The 10,398-nt window shown below is 45.7% G+C and overlaps 1 protein-coding gene across 2 annotated transcripts in view; it reads left to right on the top strand.

The window, feature by feature from the left end:
- The window catches only part of abcb6b (ATP-binding cassette, sub-family B (MDR/TAP), member 6b), a 71,813-nt gene extending 62,527 nt beyond the window's left edge, over positions 1–9,286 (top strand). For both annotated transcript variants that reach the window (XM_052492702.1, XM_052492703.1), the window contains 3 exons: positions 473–567; positions 3,110–3,178; positions 9,110–9,286. In XM_052492702.1, coding sequence (XP_052348662.1) covers positions 473–567; positions 3,110–3,178; positions 9,110–9,269 — 324 coding nt within the window. In that variant the 3' untranslated portion in view covers positions 9,270–9,286. The remainder of the gene's footprint in view (positions 1–472; positions 568–3,109; positions 3,179–9,109) is intronic.
- The last annotated feature ends 1,112 nt before the right edge of the window (positions 9,287–10,398 follow it).

The raw sequence follows: 10,398 nt of genomic DNA on the forward strand, positions 1-10,398 counted from the left end.
CTCTCTCTCTCTCCCTGTCTCTCTCTCTGCAGGCGACATACTACCCCTCTCTCTCTCTCCCTGTCTCTCTCTCTGCAGGCGACATACTAACTCTCTCTCTCCCTGTCTCTCTCTCTCCCTCTCTCTCTCTCCCTGTCTCTCTCTCTCCCTGTCTTTCTCTCTGCAGGCCACGTACTAACTCTCTCTCTCCCTGACTCTCTGCAGGCTACATACTAACTCTCTCTCTCTGTCTTTCTCTATCCCTGTCTCTCTCTCTCCCTGTCTCTCTCTCTCCCTCTGCAGGCCACGTACTAACTGTCTCTCTCCCTGTCTCTCTCTCCCTGTCTCTCTCTCTCTGCAGGCCACGTACTAACTATCTCTCTCCCTGTCTCTCTCCCTCCCTGTCTCTCTCTCTCCCTGTCTCTCTCTCTCCCTGTCTCTCTCTCTCTGCAGGCCACGTACTAACTGTCTCTCTCCCTGTCTCTCTCTGCAGGCCACGTCAGCCCTGGACACACAGACAGAACGCAACATCCAGGCTTCACTCTCCAAAGTCTGTGCCAACAGGACCACTATAGTAGTAACACACAGGTAACGCTTTCAAAGAGCCAGTCAATCATCAGCTGTTGTGTTAACAGATGTAATCCTCCCTCAATCTGTCTCCCAGCTGTCTACATGTGTTTACATTGATGTAATGTCACAGATCGACCCCGAACACTGTGTGTTTCTGGCTGGGGAAAACAACAAAGACAGAAGGGATCTCTGCTTCATATGCCTTTATATCTCATAATAGGGTATCTGACCAAAGGGGATAGGGTATCTGACCAAAGGGAATAGGGTATCTGACCAAAGGGAATAGGGTATCTGACCAAAGGGAATAGGGTATCTGACCAAAGGGAATAGGGTATCTGACCAAAGGGAATAGGGTATCTGACCAAAGGGAATAGGGTATCTGACCAAAGGGGATAGGGTATCTGACCAAAGGGAATAGGGTATCTGACCAAAGGGGATAGGGTATCTGACCAAAGGGAATAGGGTATCTGACCAAAGGGGATAGGGTATCTGACCAAAGGGGATAGGGTACCTGACCAAAGGGAATAGGGTACCTGACCAAAGGGAATAGGGTACCTGACCAAAGGGAATAGGGTACCTGACCAAAGGGAATAGGGTACCTGACCAAAGGGAATAGGGTACCTGACCAAAGGGAATAGGGTATCTGACCAAAGGGAATAGGGTATCTGACCAAAGGGAATAGGGTATCTGACCAAAGGGAATAGGGTACCTGACCAAAGGGAATAGGGTACCTGACCAAAGGGAATAGGGTACCTGACCAAAGGGAATAGGGTACCTGACCAAAGGGAATAGGGTATCTGACCAAAGGGAATAGGGTATCTGACCAAAGGGAATAGGGTATCTGACTAAAGGGAATAGGGTATCTGACTAAAGGGAATAGGGTACCTGACCAAAGGGAATAGGGTACCTGACCAAAGGGAATAGGGTACCTGACCAAAGGGAATAGGGTACCTGACCAAAGGGAATAGGGTACCTGACCAAAGGGAATAGGGTATCTGACTAAAGGGAATAGGGTATCTGACTAAAGGGAATAGGGTATCTGACCAAAGGGAATAGGGTATCTGACCAAAGGGAATAGGGTACCTGACCAAAGGGAATAGGGTACCTGACCAAAGGGAATAGGGTACCTGACCAAAGGGAATAGGGTATCTGACCAAAGGGAATAGGGTATCTGACCAAAGGGAATAGGGTATCTGACCAAAGGAATAGGGTATCTGACCAAAGGGAATAGGGTATCTGACCAAAGGGAATAGGGTACCTGACCAAAGGAATAGGGTACCTGACCAAAGGGAATAGGGTATCTGACCAAAGGGAATAGGGTATCTGACCAAAGGGAATAGGGTACCTGACCCTATAGTGTTCCATTCTACACCGATGCTGGTTCTATCCAAGTCATTCTTATAGTGTTCCATTCTACACCGATGCTGGTTCTAACCAAGTCATTCTTATAGTGTTCCATTCTACACCGATGCTGGTTCTAACCAAGTCATTCTTATAGTGTTCCATTCTACACCGATGCTGGTTCTAACCAAGTCATTCTTATAGTGTTCCATTCTACACCGATGCTGGTTCTAACCAAGTCATTCTTATAGTGTTCCATTCTACACCGATGCTGGTTCTATCCAAGTCATTCTTATAGTGTTCCATTCTACACCGATGCTGGTTCTAACCAGGTCATTCTTATAGTGTTCCATTCTACACCGATGCTGGTTCTAACCAAGTCATTCTTATAGTGTTCCATTCTACACCGATGCTGGTTCTAACCAAGTCATTCTTATAGTGTTCCATTCTACACCGATGCTGGTTCTAACCAAGTCATTCTTATAGTGTTCCATTCTACACCGATGCTGGTTCTATCCAAGTCAGTCTTATAGTGTTCCATTCTACACCGATGCTGGTTCTATCCAAGTCATTCTTATAGTGTTCCATTCTACACCGATGCTGGTTCTATCCAAGTCAGTCTTATAGTGTTCCATTCTACACCGATGCTGGTTCTAACCAAGTCATTCTTACAGTGTTCCATTCTACACCGATGCTGGTTCTATCCAAGTCATTCTTATAGTGTTCCATTCTACACCGATGCTGGTTCTAACCAGGTCATTCTTATAGTGTTCCATTCTACACCGATGCTGGTTCTATCCAAGTCATTCTTATAGTGTTCCATTCTACACCGATGCTGGTTCTAACCAAGTCATTCTTATAGTGTTCCATTCTACACCGATGCTGGTTCTAACCAAGTCATTCTTATAGTGTTCCATTCTACACCGATGCTGGTTCTATCCAAGTCATTCTTATAGTGTTCCATTCTACACCGATGCTGGTTCTAACCAGGTCATTCTTATAGTGTTCCATTCTACACCGATGCTGGTTCTAACCAAGTCATTCTTATAGTGTTCCATTCTACACCGATGCTGGTTCTAACCAGGTCATTCTTATAGTGTTCCATTCTACACCGATGCTGGTTCTAACCAAGTCATTCTTATAGTGTTCCATTGTACACCGATGCTGGTTCTAACCAAGTCATTCTTGCTGAAGTGAGTGTTATTGTGTTTTGTCTCAGATTGTCGACCATCGTTGGCTCAGACCAGATCCTGGTAGTCCATGATGGCCAGATTGCCGAGAGAGGGAGGTGAGTAACTGACTTTAGTGATAGTAAACCCTATACAAGATGCTATACACTTTCAAAAGATCCAGTCTGTCAGGCAGTTAACCTCCAGCTTCAGTGTAGTATAGGGTGCCACTACCTGTGAAATAGTGTCCTGGTGTGATTTTCCATTATGCCGAGAGCTGTTCCCCTGCTGTACAACTGAGAGCACAAAACTGTTCCATTGGGTTCTATTCTACTGGTAGAAACAGGCTTTTACTATACAGACATTTTTATATCACGTTATGGCTGAGCAAACTTGACCTCTTGTTCCCATCTCATTGTTGCATTTCGTTCTTTCAACAAATCACTGAGAAAATGTTTTAAGAGGTGTCTTTGAAAAGAGAGAGTTAAAGGAACGTTCCACAGCTTGTCTCCACGACTCCAGAGAAAGGTTTTAGTGGCCCTAGTTATCCAAATTGCCCAAAATGATTAAATTACTACAGTTCCCATGATGCTTGGCTGTTAGAATGCTGAGATTATTACAGTTCCCATGATGCTTTGGTGTTAGAATACTGAGATTACTACAGTTCCCATGATGCTTTGGTGTTAGAATACTGAGATTACTACAGTTCCCATGATGCTTGGCTGTTAGAATCCTGAGATTACTACAGTTCCCATGATGCTTTGGTGTTAGAATACTGAGATTACTACAGTTCCCATGATGCTTGGCTGTTAGAATACTGAGCTTACTACAGTTCCCATGATGCTTGGCTGTTAGAATGCTGAGATTACTACAGTTCCCATGATGCTTGGCTGTTAGAATCCTGAGATTACTACAGTTCCCATGATGCTTTGGTGTTAGAATACTGAGATTACTACAGTTCCCATGATGCTTGGCTGTTAGAATACTGAGCTTACTACAGTTCCCATGATGCTTGGCTGTTAGAATGCTGATATTACTACAGTTCCCATGATGCTTGGCTGTTAGAATGCTGAGATTACTACAGTTCCCATGATGCTTGGCTGTTAGAATACCGAGATTACTACAGTTCCCATGATGCTTTGGTGTTAAAATAATGAAGGCAGGTAGAGGGAGGAGCATCTAAGCTAGATGGGCGCTAGCTTTGTGTTGAAACAAACCAGACAGAACTGGAAGTGGATATAGGAAAGATACACAACATATAAAAACATCAACCGGGCTGTAGTAGAGCGGGTCGAGAGCTTCAAGTTCCTCGGTGTCCACATCACTAATGACAGCACCTCTTTCACGTCAGGAGGTTGAAAAGGTTTAGCATGGAACCTCAAATCCTCAAAAAGTTCTACAGCATTGAGAGCATCTTGACTGGCTGCATAACTGCTGGTTATGGCAACAGCATTGCCTTCAATCGCATGGCGCTACAGAGGGTGGTGCGGCCATCAAGGACCTCTATATCAGAGGGTGGTGTGGCCAGCCCGGTACATCACTGGGACTGAGCTCCCTGCCATCCAGAACCTCTATATCAGAGGGTGGTGCGGCCAGCCCGGTACATCACTGAGGCCGAGCTCCCTGCCATCCAGGACCTCTATATCAGGTGTTGGTGAGGACAGCCCAGTACATCACTGGGGCCCAGCTCCCTGCCATCCAGGACCTCTATATCAGGTGTTGGTGAGGACAGCCCAGTACATCACTGGGGCCCAGCTCCCTGCCATTCAGTACCTCTATACCAGGTGGTGGTATAGACAGCCCAGTACATCACTGGGGCCCAGCTCCCTGCCATCCAGGACCTCTATATCAGGTGTTGGTGAGGACAGCCCAGTACATCACTGGGGCCCAGCTCCCTGCCATCCAGGACCTCTATATCAGGTGGTGAGGACAGCCCAGTACATCACTGGGGCCCAGCTCCCTGCCATCCAGGACCTCTATATCAGGTGGTGAGGACAGCCCAGTACATCACTGGGGCCCAGCTCCCTGCCATCCAGGACCTCTATATCAGGTGGTGAGGACAGCCCAGTACATCACTGGGGCCCAGCTCCCTGCCATCCAGAACCTCTATACCAGAGGGTGGTGCGGCCAGCCCGGTACATCACTGGGGCCCAGCTCCCTGCCATCCAGGACCTCTATATCAGAGGGTGGTGAGGACAGCCCAGTACATCACTGGGGCCCAGCTCCCTGCCATCCAGGACCTCTATATCAGGTGTTGGTGAGGACAGCCCAGTACATCACTGGGGCCCAGCTCCCTGCCATCCAGGACCTCTATATCAGGTGTTGGTGAGGACAGCCCAGTACATCACTGGGGCCCAGCTCCCTGCCATCCAGGACCTCTATATCAGGTGTTGGTGAGGACAGCCCAGTACATCACTGGGGCCCAGCTCCCTGCCATCCAGGACCTCTATATCAGGTGTTGGTGAGGACAGCCCAGTACATCACTGGGGCCCAGCTCCCTGCCATCCAGGACCACTATATCAGGTGGTGAGGACAGCCCAGTACATCACTGGGGCCCAGCTCCCTGCCATCCAGGACCTCTATATCAGGCGGTGTGAAAGGAAGTCCCGGAAAATGGTTAAAGACTCCAACCACTCAAGACATAGACTATCCTCTCTGCTTCCTGATGGCAGGCGGTACCGGAGCATAAAGTCTGACACCAACAGGCTCCTAACGGCTTCTATCCCCAAGACATAGACTATCCTCTCTGCTTCCTGATGGCAGGCGGTACCAGAGCATAAAGTCTGACACCAACAGGCTCCTAACGGCTTCTATCCCCAAGACATAGACTATCCTCTCTGCTTCCTGATGGCAGGCGGTACCAGAGCATCAAGTCTGACACCAACAGGCTCCTAACAGCTTCTATCCCCAAGACATAGACTATCCTCTCTGCTTCCTGATGGCAGGCGGTACCAGAGCATCAAGTCTGACACCAACAGGCTCCTAAGTTACCCAAGTTAAACAATTTCAAGGCAATGCTACCAAATACTAATTGACTATGTACACTTCTGACCCACTGAGAATGTGATGAAAGAAATAAAAGCTGAAATAAATAATTCTCTCGACTATTATTCTGACATTTCACATTCTTAAAATAAAGTGGTGATCCTAACTGATCTAAGACAGGGCATTTTTTACGAGGATTAAATGTCAGGAGTTGTGAAAAACTGAGTTTAAATGTATTTGGTTAAGGTGTATGTAAACTTCCAACTTCAACTGCATCTACCTACATCACTCCAGTATCCCTGTCCCCTTCCCCCTATACATATCTACCTCCATCACTCCAGTATCCCTGTCCCCTTCCCCCTATACATATCTACCTCCATCACTCCAGTATCCCTGTCTCCTTCCCCCTATACATATCTAACTCCATCACTCCAGTATCCCTGTCTCCTTACCCCTATACATATCTACCTCCATCACTCCAGTATCCCTGTCCCCTTACCCCTATACATATCTACCTCCATCACTCCAGTATCCCTGTCACCTTCCCCCTATACATATCTACCTCCATCACTCCAGTATCCCTGTCTCCTTCCCCCTATACATATCTACCTCCATCACTCCAGTATCCCTGTCCCCTTCCCCCTATACATATCTACCTCCATCACTCCAGTATCCCTGTCTCCTTCCTCCTATACATATCTACCTCCATCACTCCAGTATCCTGTCTCCTTCCCCCTATACATATCTACCTCCATCACTCCAGTATCCCTGTCCCCTTCCCCCTATACATATCTACCTCCATCACTCCAGTATCCCTGTCCCCTTCCCCCTATACATATCTACCTCCATCACTCCAGTATCCCTGTCTCCTTCCCCCTATACATATCTACCTCCATCACTCCAGTATCCCCTTCCCCCTATACATATCTACCTCCATCACTCCAGTATCCCTGTCTCCTTCCCCCTATACATATCTACCTCCATCACTCCAGTATCCCTGTCTCCTTACCCCTCTACATATCTACCTCCATCACTCCAGTATCCCCTTACCCCTATACATATCTACCTCCATCACTCCAGTATCCCTGTCTCCTTCCCCCTATACATATCTACCTCCATCACTCCAGTATCCCTGTCACCTTCCCCCTATACATATCTACCTCCATCACTCCAGTATCCCTGTCCCCTTCCCCCTATACATATCTACCTCCATCACTCCAGTATCCCTGTCTCCTTCCCCCTATACATATCTACCTCCATCACTCCAGTATCCCTGTCACCTTCCCCCTATACATATCTACCTCCATCACTCCAGTATCCCTGTCCCCTTCATCCTATACATATCTACCTCCATCACTCCAGTATCCCTGTCTCCTTCCCCCTATACATATCTACCTCCATCACTCCAGTATCCCTGTCCCCTTCCCCCTATACATATCTACCTCCATCACTCCAGTATCCATGTCTCCTTCCCCCTATACATATCTACCTCCATCACTCCAGTATCCCTGTCCCCTTCCCCCTATACATATCTACCTCCATCACTCCAGTATCCCTGTCACCTTCCCCCTATACATATCTACCTCCATCACTACAGTATCCCTGTCTCCTTACCCCTATACATATCTACCTCCATCACTCCAGTATCCCTGTCCCCTTCCCCCTATACATATCTACCTACATCACTCCAGTATCCCTGTCTCCTTACCCCTATACATATCTACCTCCATCACTCCAGTATCCCTGTCTCCTTCCCCTATACATATCTACCTCCATCACTCCAGTATCCCTGTCCCCTTACCCCTATACATATCTACCTCCATCACTCCAGTATCCCTGTCCCCTTACCCCTATACATATCTACCTCCATCACTCCAGTATCCCTGTCCCCTTCCCCCTATACATATCTACCTCCATCACTCCAGTATCCCTGTCTCCTTCCCCCTATACATATCTACCTCCATCACTCCAGTATCCCTGTCCCCTTCCCCCTATACATATCTACCTCCATCACTCCAGTATCCCTGTCACCTTCCCCCTATACATATCTACCTCCATCACTCCAGTATCCCTGTCTCCTTCCCTCTATACATATCTACCTCCATCACTCCAGTATCCCTGTACATTGTTAATATGATACTGACCCTGTATATAGTATGGTATTAACTGACCCTGTATATATTATGGTATTAACTGACCCTGTATATAGTATTAACTGACCCTGTATATAGTATGGGATTAACTGACCCTGTATATAGTATGGTACTAACTGACCCTGTATATAGTATGGTACTAACTGACCCTGTATATAGTATGGTATTAACTGACCCTGTATATAGTATGGTATTAACTGACCCTGTATATAGTATGGTATTAACTGACCCTGTATATAGTATGGTACTAACTGACCCTGTATATAGTATGATACTAACTGACCCTGTATATAGTATGGTATTAACTGACCCTGTATATAGTATGGTATTAACTGACCCTGTATATAGTATGGTATTAACTGACCCTGTATATAGTATGGTATTAACTGACCCTGTATATAGTATGGTATGAACTGACCCTGTATATAGTATGGTATGAACTGACCCTGTATATAGTATGGTATTAACTGACCCTGTATATAGTATGGTATTAACTGACCCTGTATATAGTATGGTACTAACTGACCCTGTATATAGTATGGTATTAACTGACCCTGTATATAGTATGGTACTAACTGACCCTGTATATAGTATGGTATTAACTGACCCTGTATATAGTATGGTATTAACTGACCCTGTATATAGTATGGTATTAACTGACCCTGTATATAGTATGGTATTAACTGACCCTGTATATAATATGGTATTAACTGACCCTGTATATAGTATGGTACTAACTGACCCTGTATATAGTATGGTATTAACTCTTTGACTCCCCCTCTCTCCTCTTTGACTCCCCTCTCTCCTCTTTGACTCCCCCCTCTCTCCTCTTTGACTCCCCCTCTCTCCTCTTTGACTCCCCCTCTCTCCTCTTTGACTCCCCCCTCTCCCTCCCTCCCTCCCTCCCTCCAGGCATGAGGAGTTGCTGTCCCAGGGAGGTTTGTACTCTGCTATGTGGCTGAAACAGCAGCACAGCACAGCCAAGACAGAGACATACAACTCTAACCCAGAGGGTCAGCAGGCCACTACTCCCCACCACGGTCCCTTAGCCAGTATCCCAGCACAGAGCTAACCTACAGCTAACCAGGGAACAGAGGAGCAGATTGAGCCAGGATAGAGCTCAACCATTTATTATTATTATATTATTATTATTATTGAAGGAAAATATTCAAATCATATTGTGGCATTTTGGGCGGGTACGGCGAGGTTCTGAGGCAAGTTTCAAACTTAGCATCCTAAGGTACATCTTGCATCCAAGATACATTACTGCTGCTCCAAGAAAAGCTAGTTACACTAGATGGTAACTTTACAAAGCTGGTTACACTGGATGGTAACTTTACAAAGCTAGTTACACTAGATGGTGACTTTACAAAGCTAGTTACACTAGATGGTAACTTTACAAAGCTAGTTACACTAGATGGTAACTTTACAAAGCTAGTTACACTAGATGGTGACTTTACAAAGCTAGTTACACTAGATGGTAACTTTACAAAGCTAGTTACACTAGATGGTAACTTTACAAAGCTAGTCACACTATATTTAATGATAACACGTGGTGTACGTGGGAAGCAGACACCCAACTCTGGATAAGCTGTGTCAAATACCCTCAGACCAAAGATTATGAATTGTGTGTTAGAGGAAACGCTCCAACTTTAACTGTGAATTCTACTGCTGTTTAATTCAACTGATTGTGACGGACATTTATTAAAGTCTTGATCAGTTGCACATCACCCATAAGTACACTGCAATAAATACAAACATACCTACCACTGTATCTACAAAGGTTTATTTATTTGGAATATATTCATCTGTTTACACAAGCTACGGCTTTACAATTACACAGAAAATGTATATTTAAAATCCAGTTTCCATTGAAACTCATGAATCAGTAACATACAGTACACTTTGAATTTCAATGTTTTTCTTAAAGCCGAGTGGAACATGGGATATACATGGTAGATATGGGGGCAGTAACTTATTGCTATTTATTGTGAGAGCTCGGGTGAGTCAGCTTTCCCATGTATTCTTTCAACGTGGTAAATTAACTTGAACGTGTGACTCCCACATCCATACATCACCACAAAACACGTAGCTAGAGAGAGATCATTAACATAACATGTAGCTAGAGAGATCATTAACATAACATGTAGCTAGAGAGATCATTAACATAACATGTAGCTAGAGAGATCATTAACAGTCTA

This window comes from Oncorhynchus keta, chromosome 34 (genome assembly GCF_023373465.1).
Source record: "Oncorhynchus keta strain PuntledgeMale-10-30-2019 chromosome 34, Oket_V2, whole genome shotgun sequence".
Lineage (NCBI taxonomy): Eukaryota > Metazoa > Chordata > Actinopteri > Salmoniformes > Salmonidae > Oncorhynchus > Oncorhynchus keta.